Consider the following 20,295-nt stretch of genomic DNA (forward strand, 5'->3'; position numbering starts at 1 on the left):
TGAACTTTTACTGAGAGAATCCACTGTATGTGCTGTACGCACCTGCTGCGTCACGGTCGACCACCGCAGCTGCTTCAGTTGCTCCTGCAGGCATTCGGGCATCAGGGACCACACGTCGCTCAGAGGGAGCAGGCTGCCGTCTGCGACACACAAAGGGCCGGAGCAATTTCATTGTTGAAGCTGAATTTATTTTCATCAGGTAGTGCACATAAAGAAAGAACAAGTGAAGCATAAATGCACAGTCGGAGGTCCCGAAGTAAAAACTGTCGGGGGGATCCTCCTGACAGAAAACAAATGGGGGTTAGTACAGTTGTGGCAACAGTAGCAGGCTACATCATACAAAGTTTGTGTTCATCAGCAAAAACATAACAAAAGAACAGGATAAAAAAAGTCGCAGTTTCGTCCGAAAGGCGAAGCATCGATTGCGATAGCAAATTAGTAGAGAGCTATACGAAGCAAGGATAGTAGTTTAATGGGCCGTATAAAATTGCAAACATTCGCTTGCTATATTAAATAGACAAGCACGGTGTCACGCGCGCACAGGTAAACATGAACACATCTCGCTCGATGACCGCGGAAACTGGCTGTGAAAACGCCGGAGTGAGAAAGCGCGCCAGCAGCAGCGGGCAAATTGACCTTCGCGCTGTCTTTCGTCTCTCTTCAACGCGAACTAAACGTCGAAAGCACAGCGCATACGTCGATACGAGCTAGTGGGCGTCACTCACCGCGTCTCCAAACGTTGAAGTACATGACGGGTACCCCGTAGCTGGCGCTGTAGATCACGTGGTACACGCACTGCAGGACCTCCTCCGCGCGGTCCTCGACGTCGGCGCAGTCCGGGTCTGGCGCCGCCTCCTTCGAACGAGAAACGGAGACGAACACACTAACGTCTCACACTGGCGCTCTTCATACAAAAAAAAAAAAAAAAAAAACACAACCGCGTAGCTCGTCGCATGGCGTAGACGTATACGACAGCTAGTACGACAGAGAATTACCGCATTTGCCCGTAAATTATAGGATCGGCACTTCTTAAGCAGTCACGTAATCGCCACACTGCAAAGCGCGTTGCGGAAGACGAACAGCTTTATATCATTTAACTAATAAGCGCATCACGAAAGCTTCACTCCACGTAGACTCCGAATTGTGCGTCGGACCTGCATAAAGAGGGTGTTTCATTTTAGCTGCACCAATTTTTAAAAAATTGCCTGTGGCAGATAGCACAATTACTAATCCTTGATCTAAACTACTCGATGAGGCGGCCATAACTTCCACGAGAAATGAAAACGTCTCATTGAATAATTAACATAGTTACGCTAATTAACTTGTTAATTAATTATTTTACGGCACATCTTTCAATCTACGAATTATAGCCGCTGGGTTCGCAAGGCGTATCTACTTGGAACGAATTCTCAGGACTGAACCAGTTTCGAGATATTAATGTTCAAAGTGCCCACGAAATGCATGGACGAAATGCAAAGACGGGCTTTGCAGCGATAGCTACGAGATGGCGCCAGAGTAACGCGCGTCGTCTGTGTAGAAACAAAGCACTGCATGAGCGGGTGGTCTGTCTGCGGCGGCTGCTGTGAATCGCGCCCACGCGTCACCCACGCGCTGCCTCTCGCGATCTCGCGATTAGCGAGGCAGTCGCGCCACACTTCGCTCCGTGTGCAACGTGCCGCACGAGACAGATTGTTCGCGCCAGCCATTTTATCGCGAAATGAAAACACGTATAGAGCTGCGCTCAAATTTCGCATTAGGGAGTATCGTAATCGTCGGTGAATTTTTTTTACGATAAACATTAACCGTGTTGTATTCTAAAGGAGCCAAGATAGAGAAAACTTATTATAGGAAAGGCAGCGAGATCGGCCTGACCTATAGTATTATCTGGTCTGCTGTTATAGACTTGAATTTAGCAAGTTTCGAGATCTTACTGCCAACACAACGGCCCCAATTACGATAAAAATACTTCGCAATCCCCGACGTCACAATGACGTCATTTCACACCGGGATCACTGCCTCAGAAACTCCCTGGCTCTGCCGATGGCAGCAGCCCTGACAAACCCGAGAAAGGATAAACAAGTACACGTGTCAATATCGCGACTGTGGTATACGTACTTCGAGGCACTGTTCATCTTCCACGCCCTGCAAGTCTCCAGACCAAGAAGCGCGCTGACCGGAAGTCTTGTGGAGCAAGGTGCACCGCTTCTCCAGGTACGTGAATCCCGGCTCGCCTTCCTGCGAGCGCATCAGACCGGACGTATAGTACGATAAAGCCCCGTTATAACGAACCCAGGTATACAACGAATTACAATATATCGAACACTCAACAGATCCTTAGCTATGTTCATGCTAAAAATTGACTCGCCATCCCGGTCTTGCGAAAGTGGATGTCCAGCGAAGCTGTTGAAAACCACCCCCTCAACTGCTGAGGGGGGTATGCGATGCTTTATTGCTTTATAGTAACGATCGTAATGGTAATTTAGAGTAATGGTAGTAATGGTATAGTAATGGTGATTTTTGCAGCACGTCGCCGCTGGTCGAATTTCCGTTCCTTTTGCCGCGCTCCTCGTATTCACGGTGCTCCTCGAGAGTCCTAACGTTGCGTACCCATAGCGGTGCTACAACAGTAATGAAATCAGTAATGAAATCAGTAATGAAATCAGTAATGAAAACAGTAATGAAATCAGTAATGAAATCAGCCGTCGCCGCGGCAGCTTGCGCAACAGTAATCTTTACCGGGAAACGTATGCGGGGTTCGCATTGTTATCAAGAGCGCCTTATCATCAATTATGTGGTTCGAATGCTTGTTTTCTGCTTGTTCTTTATTGAAACGAATGCTGTTCTGTATGTTGTATGCGTAATTCCAAATGTACGCACTTTTCGCTTCATTTTGCTGACTGCCTGAAGCCTCTGCCTTACGGGGGTACGAGCCACTGCTCGTGCCCTGCGCTGCCACCGAATCGGCCCACATTTTTATTGCGATAGCAATTGTATGGACATTTCAAGCGGATTTCTGCCATCACCGTCGTCGTCACCGTGAGGTTCCGTATAAAGTCCAAGGGTGATAAAACCGTCGCCGCGCGCCGTATGTGCGAGTGAAAGCGCGCGGGGGATGCGCGCCATCACGGAGAGCGAGCGCACGGCGGAGAGCAACGCGACTTCCGTCGCGCGAAAGGCCGTGGGGGTATGGGAGGGAGAGATGGAGATGGAGGGGGAGGGGCGAAGTTGTACTGCGGCACCAAATGCGTATCTTGCAACCGGGCGCAAGGGGAACTCGCCACTCAATCTCCCACGCGAAAGGAGGAAAGCGGGAAGGCAGCGCGGGAGGGAGGGGGACAGCTTCTACTCTGCCGACAACTGCCCTTGTACTTTGCGCCGGTGCGGGCTGTCGCGCGCACCGTATCTTGAAAGCGATCTCCACACGGCTCTGACCTTTGTATGCTCTGTGCATTCGGCCGCTCAGTTTCCGTTGAAGCGATAGACCGCGCGAACCTTCGCTCGCTGCGGCGACTGCGCTTACTGCCAGCGTTTTGACAGTGGTTGTCTGGGGTCATCGAGTGTGATCTATTCATGTTTGCTTGTGCGCGTTGATACCACGCTTGTTAATTCAGTTAGTAAGCGAATGTGTCCAAGTTTATGCAGCCGATAAAACTACTATCCCTATTCCGAATAGTTATCTACTAATTTGCTATCGCAATTGATGCTTCGCCTTTCGGGCGAAACTGCGACATTTTTTGCTCACGGACGCGGGCACGAATAATGCCGACCACCGAGAGGCTAACAGCTTTGCTGTAAAACAAATCTCTTAAAACGAACCGGAGATTGGATATTTCGTAACGTCGCCGTGAAGGTGAAGAACCAAACACTACCGCCACGGCAGCTCAGCGGCGATTACAGTGTTCTGCTGACGGAGAACAAGGTCTCGGGTTCTATTCCAGATGCGCCGGCCGCATGCCGATGGGGGACGAACGCAATATATAAAACTAAAACTTTAGTCATTACGTTTCTTAGGGGGCTTCAATGGGACCCAATTGTGTTTGCCCAAACCTTATTGCGTACAATTGGTTCCAATTGGAACATTACCGCCGGTGCAATCGTGATTAGGACAGTTCCAATAGGTTTCGATTGGACGTCCTTATGGATCTAATCGGTATTAAGACAGTTCCAATTAGACATCATTGGAGCTCGATATGCCTATTGGTTCCAACTGGATCCTGTTGAAGATCGCTGGACGAGTAATCCCGCGAAACAACAAAATAGTTGATAGCAATATTAATATCATAATGATAATGTTAGTCCTTAAACTAAACATCCTTGTAGTTTGGTGTGATCAACGGAGAGTAGCAATTGGCTTTTTGCAAGGTTAGAAATCTGCCATGAGACTTTACCAATTTGTCTAGAGCTACGGCAACCACTTAGTCGGGCCAAATTTTGTTTATAATATAATATATATATATAACACACACACACACACACACACACACACACACACACACACACACACACACACACACACACACACACACACACACACACACACACACACACACACACACACACACACACACACACACACACACACCACACACACACACACACACACACACACACACACACACACACACCACACACACACACACACACACACACACACCACACACACACACACACACACACACACACACACACACACACACACACACACACACACACACACACACACACACACACACACACACACACACACACACACACACACACACACACACACACACACACACACACACACACACACACACACACACACACACACACACACACACACACACACACACACACACACACACACACATATATATATATATATATATATATATATATATATATATATAGCACCTGACAGTTTTCTCATAGTGAAAGAGTGAATGTTGGGCATGACGTCATTTAATGAATTGCCATGGTGTGTTCATATGTGAGTATAAGCTTCTTGAATTGAGTGTCAAGTATATCTGTGTTCTATGACACGATGTTATGACTCATCTAGGTTTTCTTTTGTTTTTTTCATGTGATCCCAACGGGTCCAATTGCAAGGCCAACTGAAAAAAAATACGAGCCATTCCACTCTATGAATTTGGATGACCAGCCAAGCTGTTCAGCACACCACACAGGGGTGACACAGAATGGGAAGGCCGCGTATAGTCCGGACCATGGAGTAGGAATGGTCCGGACTCCCGCGGAGCAACTCGCCTACGAAGAGCGACGGGCAGGAACAGAGACGAGAATGCAATCGTCTCCGGGAGTGCGCACTACACGCGGCCTCCCCATTACGACGAGAGAAGTGAAATTCAAAATGGAGAACGGCACCTTGTCTTATATACACGCGCGACGGTGGCGCCGTCCCGGGAGAGCGGCAGGAAACTAGGCACGCAAGCGGTTGGAACGCCGACAAAGAGAGGGTGGTCCGAACGTAGACATGGCCGACGCTGGTCGGCCTTTTGGGCTAAGATCCGATCGTTTTTGTTTTTCACCTTTTCTATTTTTTAATCGCATTCGAATAAAACCTCTGTTGTTACCCTTGTTCCTGGGACCTCTTTGGGTCCGAGGTGTGACAAGGGTAGTTCAAGAGCTGTTTACAGGTCCCGGAGCCCACCACCCCGAGTCCACAGGGATATGTGCCATTGCGCATGGACCCTTTCTGGACTATCACCAGGATCGGCCCACATTTCTACACACGCACACGAAAAATGCACGGAAGCCTAGCTATAAACAGCTTCGCTGTAAAACAATTGGTCCGATTGGAAATCCCCCACTTTGTTTTTTTTTAAAGCTGGAGTACCGTGCATTGGGTGCACGTTAAAGAACCCCAGTTGGTCAAAATTAATACAATTTCGAATAGTCAGCCTTCGAATCGAATACGAATCGGATAGCATATTCGAAGCAAGGCGACAATGACCACTGATTTATTGGTGATTGATTAATCGGTTTTATTGGCGCAAGGGCCAGTTCTGGCCAAAGAGCGCCAACCCATTGATTTATCGTGCTCCGGCTAATAAACTTTACAACCTGGACAGATCCTGCATGCGGTATATAATGGTTCTATCCCACCCTCGGACACGCGATTATAGTTGTTGTTGTTGAAAAGACCCGAAAGGAGGCGAGACAGAAACCTATCTACTGCTAAGTGCCGGCTATGGATAGAAGAATGCTTCGCATTGAACAGCAGTTGAAGCTTCTTATATGGCGCCTAACTATATACCGCTTCAAGATAACTTTACTGTATATACGACGATAAACGTACGATTTGAACTAATACTTGTTCGCTTAATTTGACTGTCGAAAGTCGGGTAATTGGTGCGCTGACAATAATATTACTAGCACGATAACTATGTAATTAATTCACACATTCACAGAAAGCATCACACAATGGTGCAGATCGTATCTCTACATTTTTGTTTTGCACAAATCCCCAAAGTGTGTTTTTGGTTCACTTTATGATGCATCGATTCGATGGCGACTGGCGAAAGAGAGCGTCGTCTGCTACCCGGCTTTATATTTTAATTGAGCGTGCAGTTCACAGAGGGCGCAGGTGTGCCGACACCTGGCCAATGTTCCTGCCTCCGTCTCGCGAGTACACGGGAAAACCAGAACCACGGTGTTGACTACAAATCGCAAATCGGTGCACTTCAGCGGCCGTTGCAGGAATGAGCCGGACGTGCCACATGACAAAAAATGTGAAAATCGGTAGTTTCGATGTCATCGAGAGAAGTATGAAGCAGAGTACGACGGCGCCGCCATAGATGGCGCCACCGAGCAATGCAGCCCTCGTGCGCTAAATCGTCGTGTTATATCCTACCAACAGCAGGGTGCAAGGGAGCGCAACAGTCAGTTGCGAATCGCTCTTTCCTATCTCGTTATCCCCCCTTGCACACTCTCTTCCTTTCGCCACGGCAAGCGGACGGGGTTTGGGGGGGGGGGGAGGGGGGGAGGGGAAGGGAGCCACTAGATGACCGCCAAGCCACCCTGAAGAAAACATCGCGCCCCAGAAGACCGCGAAAGAAAGCATACGGAACGTAAAACGAGCTCACTACGCAGTTGAGCCGGGCTGATCAAAAAAATGCAGCCGGGGAAAAAAAAAAAAAAAAATACAGCCCAGCAGACGAAAACAACCACAAAGCAAAGCAAAGCAGACGCCGAACAAGGGCAACGCTGAAACAGCGCACGGGATCAGGAAATAACTTGCTCCTAAGCGTGAGCGCGTAGACACACATACACGCACGCACGCACGTACGCAGCGAACACATACAAACACACTCGTACGCGCAAACACGCACGCACACACGCGGGTGTAATAAACTCTGTGAGGCCGCCAGAGAGGGCGAAAACGCGGCTACGCACGACAGATATAAAGCACACACACACACACACAAGGCGTTTATCGGGCGAGGAGGAAACAACTGTAGCCTCGCCCAGAAAGGAGGCCGAGGAGGACTTGTCCGCGCCAGATACGAACGCACGCAGAACGCGCAACGCCAAGTCGCGCGTGGCTGGTCCTTCTCTCTCTCTCGCTGCGTACGTACGTTTTTTTACGCTCGGCGCATGCGCATTGCACCTCTCGCGTATGCTGGGCGCACATTCTTGTGTTTTTCATTCCGAACGCGCGGCCTCGCTCTCACCATTTCTCCCGTTTCTTTCTGTTTTTCAGCATTTTATTTTTACCTGGCGAAACTTCTTTCCCTCTTTTTGTTGCCGTCAGCCGCCGGTGTTCCTTGGCGCTTCCTGGACACATTCTTTCAGCACATGCGCAGCGGGCGTACGTACGTTGTACTACATCAGCGGCGGCCTTCCTTGTTAAGGGTGTCGGTGCGCAGCGTCGGTAGCACTCCGTTGGTCGGTAGCGTCGGGAAACGGAGCCCGCCTTTTGGCGCTCACTTCAGTCTATCCCTCGGGTTTTGGGCAAATTATGCACCTACCTATCGGCAGAAATGCATTCGCATTCTACCGGTAATAACCTACGGGGCTTTAGAAACTTGGAGGTTAACAAAGAAACTCGGTAAGTTGAGGACCACGCAACGAGCGATGGAACGATAGTGACAGGCGTAACGTTAGGAGACAGGAGGACTAGCGGCGTGGATTATATGGGGATCGAACGGGACCCGTAGCCGATATTGTGTATTGTGTAGCTGGCGCAAGGCAAAGGTAACTGGAGATCACCGGGCCTTCGTCCTGCAGCGGACATAAAATAGGCTAATGATGATGATGACGATGCAATTATCAGTGCCGGACACAATTCGGATCCTTTGTTAGACCTCTGTGGGGCCTGTTTGATTTCCGTGTGGTTCACCAGGGGCTATTCTGTGTCCACCTTGTGGACTGTCTATTTCGGCCGACGCTGATTGGCTAGAGATGTACCAGTGAGAAGGAGACTGGTTGGGGGCGCCTGCCTGCTTCTCAGTGGTACCTCAGCCCAGTCAGTCGGCACTTCAGCAGCAGCTGAAATGGACAGTCCACTAGGTGAACACTGTAGACTGTCCACTAGGTGGACGATGTGGCTTTCAGCTCAGCGACCGATTCAAAAGCGCGGGAAACGTGGCTGAAATGAGGGCGCTCACGGTACTGCGCATGCGCTGCAATGGAACCGCCCTGAACTTGCGCCGGCACCGTGAACCGCGCGTGAATCGAACAGACGTTTTACGATTTTCTGCCGTTCTACTCGGTGGTCATGAAAAGAGACGGTTTTAAGTGCACATGATAAACGCAGATTTATCGACATTCACGACACCTTTCACGATTGGGCAAACATTGTCCCGAAACTTAGATAGGGGTGTGCGAATATTCGAAATTTCAAATACGAATCGAATAGTCCCTGCTATTCGATTCGTATTCGATTAGAGAATTCAGCCATTCTAAATTGTCGAATATTCGACCTTATCTTTCGAATACGAGGTGTGTTCAAAAAGAAACCGAAATTTTGAAATAGCGCGCCAACCGGCAGAGGGAGCGCGCTGCGGCTACTGAGCGCATGTAGCGGCAGGTTTAGACAACAAACTGCCATTTGCCGCGTTTCGCTCTGACCGTTAGTTGGCGAGCTACAGCCGCTGAAGTGAGCACATGAACAAGCTGTTCTTCGGATTGGTGCCAAAGTGACAATGAAGGAATTGGAAGAACAGGCGTGTGTGTGCGAAGTTCTGCTACAAACTTGGGAAAGCTGTTATGATGTTCTTAAGAAAGTTTTCATCGTCATTGGCAGCGGCGAGCATGTTCCTGGCTGATTTCAACACGGGTCTGCTTCTGCTCGTCAGTCAACAAACGTGTCACGAATTTTGCACTGACACGACGCATTCCCAAGTTCGTCACTCAAAATTTCATGACCATGATCCTACGCTGATACCCACTTCGTCAGCGACTTCTCGAACAGTCAAACGACGATTTCCACGAATCACAGTTCGAACTTCCTCGACGTGGTCACCATCTGTGGATGTGGAAGGTCGTCCAGGCTTGGGATCGTCACTGACATTCTTCCGACTTCAAAACGCTTGAACCAATCATAGCACTGCGTGCGCCTCGTACAGTCCTCCCCGTATGCTTGGCTAAGCAAATGAAATGTCTCTGTGAAAGTTTTCCCAAGTTTGTAGCAGATCTTCACACACACATACGCTGTTCTTCCAATTCCTTCATTGTCACTTTGGCACCAATCCGAAGAACAGCTCGTTCATGTGCTCACTTCAGCGGACGTAGCCCGCCAACTAACGGTCAGAGCGAAACGCGGCAAATGGCAGTTTGTTGTCTAAACCTGCCGCTACATGCGCTCAGTAGTCGCAGCGCGCTCCCTAAACACGGAAAACATCCCGAAGAACATGCACCCCGTGCACAATGTCGAGAGAAGAAATTGCCGCACGAAAACGATCCTCAAAAACCCCGGCGCGCGGGAGGGTGTGCTCTTCGTAGACGCCGCCCGGTATCCCCGAAACCGGGTCGACAAATGTGGTGTCGGTGGTGGTGTCTTCGCAATGGCGGTCATAAACACGAAAGGAAAGACCGTGACGGGGGGCTCCGTCAGGACCAGATCGTCGGAGGCTGCGGAAGAAACGGCAATCGCATGGGCCGTAATCAACGGTCGGAAACAAGACAGAATAATAAGCAGCGACTCCAAGATGGCCATTAGGAACTTCACAAAGGCCCGGGTCTCTTACGGAGGCGGCCAAAATCCTGAACCGCAGAGCAGTAGACTTCAAGAACGGCAACATCACACCCAAATACGTCAAATGGATCCCGGCACAAATGGGGGAAGTAACCACAGAAGACCCGAGCATCCCTCCCAACCTCAACGAGAAGGCCTACCGAGGCGCGCGCGAGAACTAACCCACCGCGGAGGGGGTGAAGACTGCGGCGGAAGCGATGGGGAAGACGAAGGAGGCGACGACGACGATGTAGCGATACAGGACGACAGAGACAGACTAGTCACGTACCACGACATACTGACACACTATAAGAAACAAAGAGAAGCATACCCACAACCGCACAAACAACTAGACAGATCTCAAGAAAGAGATTGGAGAAGGTTGCAAAGCAGAACCTTCAGAAACCCAGTACACGTAAACAAAGTATATTGCACACAATACCCAGAAGCGAGCTGCAAGCTCTGCAAGCACGAACACGCAGACATGGCACACGTCTTATGGAAATGCACATAGATAAGAGCAATATACAGAGAGGACAACATAGAACCGGACCTTCTCGAGGGCTCGGATCTACACGACCAACTATGGGCAATCCAGCGGGCTCGGGCAGCGGTGGAAAGGCTATGCCTCACCGCACATAATGCCCGGGTGGCCTGAGCCCGGGCCGGCGCGACCTCGCAGGTGATTTTATCAATAAAGTTTTTTTTTTTTTTTTTTTCCGTCCGTCCTCTGCCGGTTGGCGCGCTATTTCAAAAGTTCGGTTGCTTTTTGAACACACCTCGTATGTATAAGGGAGTCTCGAGGGAGACGGACCAACGGCTGTTCGATCCCAGCCGGGTTTCGATGGGAGCGAAATGCAGAACACGCTCATGAACTTGGATTTAGGTGCACGTTAAAGAAACCCCGCTATGACGTGCCTCGATCATAATCCGATCGCGGATTACATCACTAAACGCCAACATTCTTCTTCTTCTTCTTCTTCTTCTTCTTCTTCTTATTATTATTATTATTATTATTATTATATTATTATTATTATTATTATTATTATTATTATTATTATTATTATTATTATTATTCAATACTGAATATGTAATAGGCTTCAGTTACGATGCCTAGTGCAGTGTTGTACGATGAGTGGCTCATCCATGAATGCATTGATCCGCTGTCTGAAACCCTCATTGTCTTGTGGTCCAGATGGCACTCCCTCGGCCATTTTAAAAGCTCTAGGCAACATACTTGCGCCGTCATATTTGCATCTATTTTTATAACTGTCTAAATTCTTCCACCTTCCCACGCATTTGGAGAACTGTTCGTGTTTTTCCTGTATTTAATTAAGTCTGGTTCCAAAACAGATGTCTTGAACCACAGGCCGATTTCACTCCTCAGTGCCACATCCAGCATTTTAACGTGATAGCGTATAGGGCCCCGCGTCGCAGAAATGCCGGTGTCGCGCGTCCCGTGAGCGAAAATTCCCGTATATATATATATATATATATATATATATATATATATATATATATATATATATATATATATATATATATATACGCCACACCTTGCTATATGACATGCGGTATATGTATGCGGGTTTTATTGCCACGCCATATGCTATCACTAATGTTGTTCATACCTCGTTTTACATTCTTGCCAAAGTTATCCCTCCGAATTTCGACAATGACAGCCCGCAAACAAATGTCATGAAACAAAACGCCGACAGCGCATGCCTTTTATGTTAAATCTTCTCAGACTGAAATGTTAAGAGTGCGAAACGATAAAAGAAACTTGAAAATGACGCAATGTGTTTTTTTTTTTTTTTGGCGCGGCTGTGCACTACCTCCGGGATCGGCCCACGCAAGAGGCCGCGTTTTCACCAGAAAGCTTGCCTTCGTGCATAGCGTTCGCCGCCAGCGTTTCCCGGTAAACGTTACGGTCACACAAACTGCAGTTGCCTGGAAGCGTGAGAAGCAGTCAGGGATCTTTGAATGCTATCGCCGTTCCGCTCATTAAGCGTCCTCCAATTTTTTGAGCTTGCCCTTGACACCATGATGTATTCTAGTGTAAAGAGCTCGTTAACTCCAAACCAACACGTATTTCTCCGTGGTCGCCCTACAGTCACCAGTCTTGCTAGCTTCATGACACAGATCTCTGTGCGCAGTATTCCAGATGGGGCAAGTGGATGCCGTGTACTGCGACCTCAGCAAATATTTTGATGTGGTCAGCTATCCAATGCTCTTCGTAAAGCTTATACGTGTCATGGTGTTGATGGTTCAGTTGTTGCTCTCCTTCGCAGCTATCTTTTGAAGAGGTCCTGCTATGTTAGCGTCAATGAACAGTCATCTATTGTGTACAAGGCCACTATAGCGGTGTCCCTCAAGGCTCCGTATTATAGGACCACTCCTGTTCTTGATATTTGTCAACGATGTTTTTCTTCGGTTATCCGGAAGTCGTCCTTTCTTCAGTATGCCGATGACATCAAGATTTTCAAAGATATTCCCCGTATTTATCACTGTCGAATTCTTCAGTCTGACCTGAATAATAGTCTCAGCCTCGACGCTTCTAAAGAGCAAAATTATGGCACTTACTCGTAAAACCGAAAGTACTCTGTTTTTTTATTCTGTGGACGCTGTATCAGGCTATATACAAGGTGTTCCAGCTATCACGCAGCACGATTAAAAAAAAAAAAAAAAAAAAACCAAGAAGAACGGCGTTACGCGGAGCCAACCTAGTGCGTATTGTTTCCAGTACAGTGGAGTAGCCGCCAGTAATTTTTTTCGTTACCGAGATTTAATTAATTATTTGTAATTAATTATCTAACTCGAGAAGTGCTGTCCTACTTATCAAAGTGCCAATGAGAAAGTTGTAGAGCAACGTGAAAAACTCCCGATACAGCTTTCTGTTGCTCAATACGTGCTACATAAATGTGTTTTTCCGAGTGTGAAAGAAGCCCGCGAATACACGCAAAGTGCCTCGAGCGGCCAGTCGTGCGGCAATTCTGCGTGTATTCGCGGGCTTCTTTCACACTCGGAAAAACACATTTATGTAGCACGTATTGAGCAACAGAAAGCTGTATCGGGAGTTTTTCATGTTGCTCTACAACTTTCTCATTGACACTTTGGTAATTAGGAGAGTACTTCTCGAGTTAGATAATTACAAATAATTTAATTAAATCTCAGTAACGAAAAAAATACTGGCGGCTACTCCACTGTACTGGAAACAATACGCACTAGTTTTGCTTCGCGTAATGCCGTTCCTCTTTTTTTTTTAATCGTGCTGCGTGATAGCTGGGACACTCTGTATATATATTTGTCTTGTAGCGCTCTGCACTTTAGCCTCACTACCCTCCTCTTATCCTACCTGCGTATTCGCGCAGACCTTCTGTTTTTGTATAAGCTCCTTCAGGGAAGCCTGAACTGCATGCGCTGAGCACTACTTAATTATATATGTCGCGCTTCGCATTCCACAGAATGTCACAAGCGAGCACCGACCATTCTTCGTCCCGGCTTGTCACAGCAAGCATTCGGCTGTGTATAGAATTCGAAACGTGTACAATACCTATTTCGCTGATCTTGATGTTTTTTTTCATCACTCATTTTCGTCGTTCTGTTCGCAGCGCCGTATTGTAGCGTGCTAGTTTTTCTAGGTATACAGTATACGCGCGTGCTCTCTTTCGCCGTGTGATTTAGTACGTTTCCAGCTTTGTCTGGCGATATGTCTAATGTTTCAGCGGCTTTTTTTTTTCGTACATTTATTGTTCTTGGTCTATTGCATTTGCATGTGTTTTACTTTAATCGTTTCTCCCCCTTTCTTTATTCAATTTCCATTACGTTTGTATCTTTAGCTGTACAGTATTTTTTTTTTCATTTCTTTGTTTCATTGTACTTGATGACTAATCTTCTGTTCATTTTCGGTTTACCTTATATACCTGTGTCGATAGATAAGAGCTTGTTTTAGCAGTTTTCTTTGTCCTTTGTTTGTGTGCCAATATTCTGCCCAAATGGCTTTTCTGTGCATGCATATTTTCCTTATTTTCTTGCCTCACATTCTCGAGCCTTTGTATGCTTTCTTTTTTTTTTAGGTTTACATTATCTTTTCGTTAGGTTACCTGTGCACCGGTATTAAAACCTTATGGTTCTTCCTGGGCACATTATCTAAAAGCTTGATTGATTAATTCATTTTTTATTGACTCTCGCGCATTGTTTGTGTCTTTTCTCCGTCTTCCTGTTTTCAATTCACCTTGGCTTTTGTCGATTGCACACTATTCCTTTGCATAATTGTCGTCTTATATTTCATGTCCCCCCCTTTATTTGTATTAAGTGCGAAGCACTTTAGGGGCCCGGGCTGTCGGCGTCCATCGCGCGTGATCTTTCGTGATCACGCTCAAGAACAAGTGCTCGAAACAGGATCAAGACGAGTGCACAATTGATTGCAAAACCGGTTCAAAACAAACCAACGTGATTCAGAATAGATTAAAATGCAGGCATAATCAAGCATTAAGCGCATTAATTAGCAGAAACTCGTTAAAATTGGTTCCGAAACGCCAGACTGGTACCAGCGCAGCGCAAGAGGGCGCCACCACCCCACAAGCGCTCGATTGCTCCTCCCTCCAGGGCTACTCCGGCACCGGCGCATCAATGCTTCGCACTTGCCCAGGTTTCACGTTAGTGGAGATGCATTAGCGTGGATTTGAACTACACAAGCGCAGGGTTTGAGCAGAATCGGACGGACGGACGGACAGACAGTGAACTTTATTTGATCCTGAGGAGCAGAATCGGAGCTACTTTTTTTTTTACCCATGCGCCAGCACTCAGACTTTAGGGTTGTTCCTGAGCACGTTAAATAAAGAATTGATAAATTATTATTAATTAATTAATTATAACGATGACTCTGAGGACTGCACTGAAGGATTTTGCTGCAGGATAGCTGCGGTCGTTGCGCTGAACGAGCACCAGTTGCTGAGCGACTGCACGGGGCCAGATAACTACTGCTCAGTAATAAGTTCCAGCTATCCAATAAGAATGGCTACATTTAATAATCAGCCTATACACGAATTTGTTCTCATGTATTATTCGCCCAATGTCGTCATGTTTGCATCCATTTAAAACAATATGCGCTATCTGCTACAGCATCACGTGATCCTCGGACTGGGGGCCAGGTTGAATAATGTTTTTTTTTTTTTTGAATGCGTAAGCATTTTTTGGCGAGCACCCCAGCAACATCTGTCCGTCCCGTGACGCCTTATAGCATGCAAAATTAATGCATTATTGGTCAAGTTAACCCATGTAATGTTATAATGGCGTAATAGTAGATGATTGGTAGCGTTAGAGAAAAGAACACACAAAAAAGAAATTCTGACAGGAATTCTTTACCATGGACCGCAGCGTTGCAGGCAGATGTCTTTGTGAGCCATATTACATAGAATGATGATGATGATGATGATAATAATAATAAAAAAACCGGTTACGTCGCCATCGCCGCATCAAGGTCGTAATAAAAAAGGAAAATAAAAAAGCTATCACATGTAATCGTTAAAATAATGTAATAGTAGATGATTGGTAGCGTTAGAAAAAAAAACATCTGGTTACGTCGCCGTACGTCGCTGCGTCAAGGTCGTAACAATATAAGGAAAATAAAGAAGTTTAACACATGTAATCGTTATAATTATGTAGTAGTATAGGATTAGTAGGTTCAGAAAAACAACTGGTTACGTCGCCGTACCCGCGTCAAGGTCGTAAGAAATAAACAGAAAAAAGGAAACTAACGAACGGGGATAAAAAAGCTGTGGGATGGAAAAAACCGGCAGGTCCCACGCCCTGTGGGAATCGATGTTATGCGAAGCAGTGTGCGGGGAGCCTACCAAGTTAATGAAACGATCATGAGAGCACCAAGACGTAGGCGGCTGTTTCATGACCTGCATGACACGCATGTCATGACATTCATGTCATGAGACATCAGGAGTCCCTTTAGCTACGCCTAAGAGACCTTAAGGCGAAAGCCTTAGTTATGCTCATGACTATGACTGCGACCACTAACCTTTAGCCTTTTCCTTCACTTACTACCACATCTGAACCCATTCCATTGGTTTTTGAGTGTTAATCTTTTTTCGGCTGTCATTGCCATTTTTGCTGAGTCATGGTATGACTCTGGCTTCTACCACCATCCTTTAGTGTTTCCTTCACTTAGCACCCACGTCCAAACCTATTTCAGTGGTTTTTGAGTGTTAATCTTTTTCGCTGAGTCATTGTCATTTTTTAGTCATGATCATGACTATGACTTCTACCACAATCCCTTAGTGTTTCCTTCCCTCAGTAGCCGCGCCCGAACCCATTTCAGTGGTTTATGAGTGTTATTCTGTTTTCGCTGAGTCATTGTCATTTGCCTGAGTCATGGTCATGACTATGACTTCTACCATAATCCTTTAGTGTTTCCTTCACTTAGTGCCCACGTCCGAACCCATTTCAGTGGTTTTTGAGTGGTAATGTTTTTTCGCTGGGTCATTCATTATGATTTTAGGCGGCTGTTTTATGACCTACATGGCACACATGTCATGATATTCATGTCATGACCTATCATTTGTGTTCGTCATACACTTTTATCACAGTATGCCAATTTTGATAAATACCAAATTAACGATACGACCATGAGAGCACCAAGACGTAGGCGGATAGATAGATAGATAGATAGATAGATAGATAGATAGATAGATAGATAGATAGATAGATAGATAGATAGATAGATAGATACTGCCAAAGTGGCAAATGCTTGCCAAGAAATGCTTCGCATTTTAAAAAAGAAAACCGGTTGTGACGGCGTTTCGGCTCAGGTGATACGATATATCTGAAAAATTGAATTCATAATTGGGTCACGTTAACACATGTAATCATTATAATAGTGTAATAGCAGATGATCGGTGGTGATGGGTAGACATGCATGAGCTAGCTAAATAGGTAAGCAAAACCGAAGTAGCAGCCAAGCCAAAGAATGCTTACGCATTAGTAGTAAATTTTCAGAATTTCTGTAGCATTTTTTCTTTCTCTCTCTCTCTCTAACCTAACCCTTCACACGTGTCCTGCGCATGCGCGGTCGATACCGCGACAACACTGCGGCGCCAATGCGCCACGAGTGTTCATACGGCCAGACACACTGGACATAAAGCTACGATTACTGTAGCCTACGTGACCATGGAACGGACCCGCGCACATGGTCCACAAGCCGCATATGATGACCTTTCACTTTCTACGCTCATTTACAAGCTGCTGATTTGAACGAATTTCAACATATTCTACTGCGTTCGTTGGAGTAAGTGAATCAGAATTTCCCCTACCACCTTTACTAACAACTTTCATGTCCTTGTTTTTCGGAGCACCAGCATAAACACAATGAGGGAAAATTTTATAATCGATACGGTATTCAAAGCCTGCATTCTTTTTTCGAAAAGAAGATTAAAAAAAACACCACTCAAACACTCCATACAGATGGTTAATCAGCGAAGCTGAAACATGCGGCCCCTGTGTTTAGCAGTGGGTTAATCCCGACGCTGTATTGAAGCGTTTCTCAATTATTGGTACATGTTTGTGTTTCTAGTGGAACGCAAGCGCCAATGGCGGGCGGATGCTGCTAACCACGACGCCGAGCTAACTCGAGATATCGAACGCATGCGACAACGGCGAGCCGAGGAGCCGGCGTTGCGGGCAGAGCAGGTACGACGCAGAGAACGACGTCACTAACGGCGCTACCAATGGCGCGCGCGCTTGGGTGCGACGTAGAGAACGACGTAACTGACGGCGCAGCCAATGGAGACGTTTAGCGATACATAGGACGAACGGTTTTTCGTTTCGCCTATAGCCATATACAGCTCTCGCTGTAAAAAAAAAAAAAAAAAAAAAAAAAAAACGGTGCGAGATACGAGCTTAAGATCTATAGTGTTCGGTCGTCACACCTCTGAAGACCAAACAACGTTGGTTTTATAATTGTATCTTGCACAATGCACTGTCTATTTAAAATTATTTGTTGCATTGGGCAGCTTGGCTAACGTTAGTTGAGACACACGGTATAGAATGCGTGTAAGGTTTCTTTTCTACAGCGGAGCTGTTAAGCGCTCAGTCTCCGATGGTCGTGTCCGCGTGTAGAAAAAGAATTGGAGGACGCTTAAGCTTCGCCTTTTAAGAGTTGAACGCGAGAGCGTTATGGGGGCCCGTTCGCATCGCAACGCGCGGCTGTATAGGCCTGGTAGAAATGATGGAAAAGGGGTTTGTGTTTGAGTTTCCTCGTAGCAGAATTAGGTTTTCTCGTACATTCAAATTACAATCCGACGCCGATTGGTAAACAATCCGACGGCGAATCCGACGCCGAATGGTAAAGTCGTACTTTACCATTTTCCTGACGGATTTCACTGTGAGAAATTCAATTTTTGTTCACCAGAACCTTGCACCACGAGGAGGGCCTGATGGTCGGGGTTGGGGATGATTTTCTCCGCCACCCACATCGCACGCCGGTTGCTGACGCCTTATTTTCTGCGACACGGGGCCCTTAACGCTTTCGCATTAAACTTTCATTGGCCATATGCTGTATGTGCGAGTGAAAGCGCGCGAGGGACGCGCGCTTTCACGGGGAGCGAATGCACGGCGGAGAGCGAACGCGACTTCCGTCGCGCGAAAGGCCGTGGGGGGACGGACGGGAGGGAGGGAGGGAGGGAGGGAGGCGACGTTTAGCTGCGGCACCGAATGCGTATCTTGCGACCGGGCGCAAGGGGAACTGGTGACTCAATCACCCACGCGAAAGGAGGAAAGCGGGAAGGCAGCGCGGGAGGGAATGTGGCTTTTGCTCTGCGAGCAATTAACTGCGTACTTTGCGCGGCGACAGGCGATCGCGCGCACCGTTTCTTGAAAGCGATCTGCAACACGGCTCCTACCTTTGTATGAGCTGTGCTTTCGCCGCTCAGTTTCGGTTGAAGCGATAGACCGCATGAACCTTCGCTCGCTGCTGCTGGCGCGCTTGCTCACGCCAGCGTTTTGACAGCGGTTGTGTGCGGCCATCGAGTGTGATCTATTCATGTTTGCGTGTGCGCGCTGACACCATCCTTGTTAATTCAGTTAGTCTATACTAACTGTTTATATAAAACCAAGTTTATACAGCCGATAAAACTACTATCCTTACTCCGTGTAGCTCGCTACTAATTTGCTATCGCAATTGATGCTTCGCCTTTAGGGTGAAACTGCGACACTTTTTTTTCTTTTTTTAAGCGAGTGTCGGTGTCGCATCACAAATCGGTGTCGCATCACATGTATAATAGTCTCTGTGGGCTTCCTCAAGCCGTCTCTATGCATTGTAAAGACCAGGAAATATCGATGTTTTCTGGAATTTGCTAACTAGAAAACATCCCCGATAATTTCCTGGCATTTAAAGTGAATTCAATCTATTTCAAAGCATATTATTGATCGAGCACTCTATACCACGTAGCCTTTCAGAAGGGCCTATGAAGAACACCCCGCGAGGAGTGAAGTAAAGGGAATCAAGTCGTCGAACTCATTGCGTCTCCACATCTGTGGGCGGTTTGGCGCGGTCACTGACACATGCTCGCAGACAAGACAGGTCGTCTGGATTCATCAATAATTCAGCAGCGAATGTGTGTATGCAAGGCGAAGCGCCGGAATCCTGTCATCGACGGGTTCGCTTATAGTAACCAAGTTGACGCGTTCGAATGTTCCACCTCTTAGGAAACGAATGGCTCACGATGGAAACCTAGAGGGGTTTTTCAATGGCGAAGTTCTCGAATCGATTACAACTACTCGAAAATAAAAAGTAAGGACTAGCTTGGAATGTGGCATAAAATGCCGAATGTCTCTTACATCCCAGTTCAAAATATACGTACATAAGGCACAGAAAATATGCAGGCTATTATTGGTAAAAATAAAATTCTTATGTTATTTCATCTTGTAACGCCCCATTCTGAAGCTCAAGAGTTGAACAACTGGAAAGTGAAGGCTCCCATCTTGTTTGATCATGACAACGCAAGCGATGAAACAAAAGAACTGCGTGAAACTATACAGGGTGTTTCAGCGAACGCTTTCAAAATTTTTAAAGGTTGCCTGTGGCAGATAGCACAATTCTAGTTCATGAG

The 20,295-nt window shown here is 46.8% G+C and overlaps 1 protein-coding gene across 3 annotated transcripts in view; it reads right to left on the minus strand.

Moving 5' to 3' along the window:
* LOC119433406 (ubiquitin-like-conjugating enzyme ATG10) overlaps window positions 1–20,295 on the minus strand; it is a 39,784-nt gene that overhangs the window by 8,352 nt on the left and 11,137 nt on the right. For 2 of the 3 annotated variants that reach the window (XM_037700611.2, XM_037700612.2), the window contains exons 3-5: window positions 2,116–2,235; window positions 726–855; window positions 43–140 (exon numbers count right to left, since the gene is read on the minus strand). In XM_037700611.2, the coding sequence (XP_037556539.1) occupies window positions 43–140; window positions 726–855; window positions 2,116–2,235 (348 nt within the window). The remainder of the gene's footprint in view (window positions 1–42; window positions 141–725; window positions 856–2,115; window positions 2,236–20,295) is intronic. The other variant, XM_049658487.1, reaches the window with a different exon arrangement.

Source organism: Dermacentor silvarum, chromosome 11 (genome assembly GCF_013339745.2).
Source record: "Dermacentor silvarum isolate Dsil-2018 chromosome 11, BIME_Dsil_1.4, whole genome shotgun sequence".
In the NCBI taxonomy this organism is placed as follows: domain Eukaryota; kingdom Metazoa; phylum Arthropoda; class Arachnida; order Ixodida; family Ixodidae; genus Dermacentor; species Dermacentor silvarum.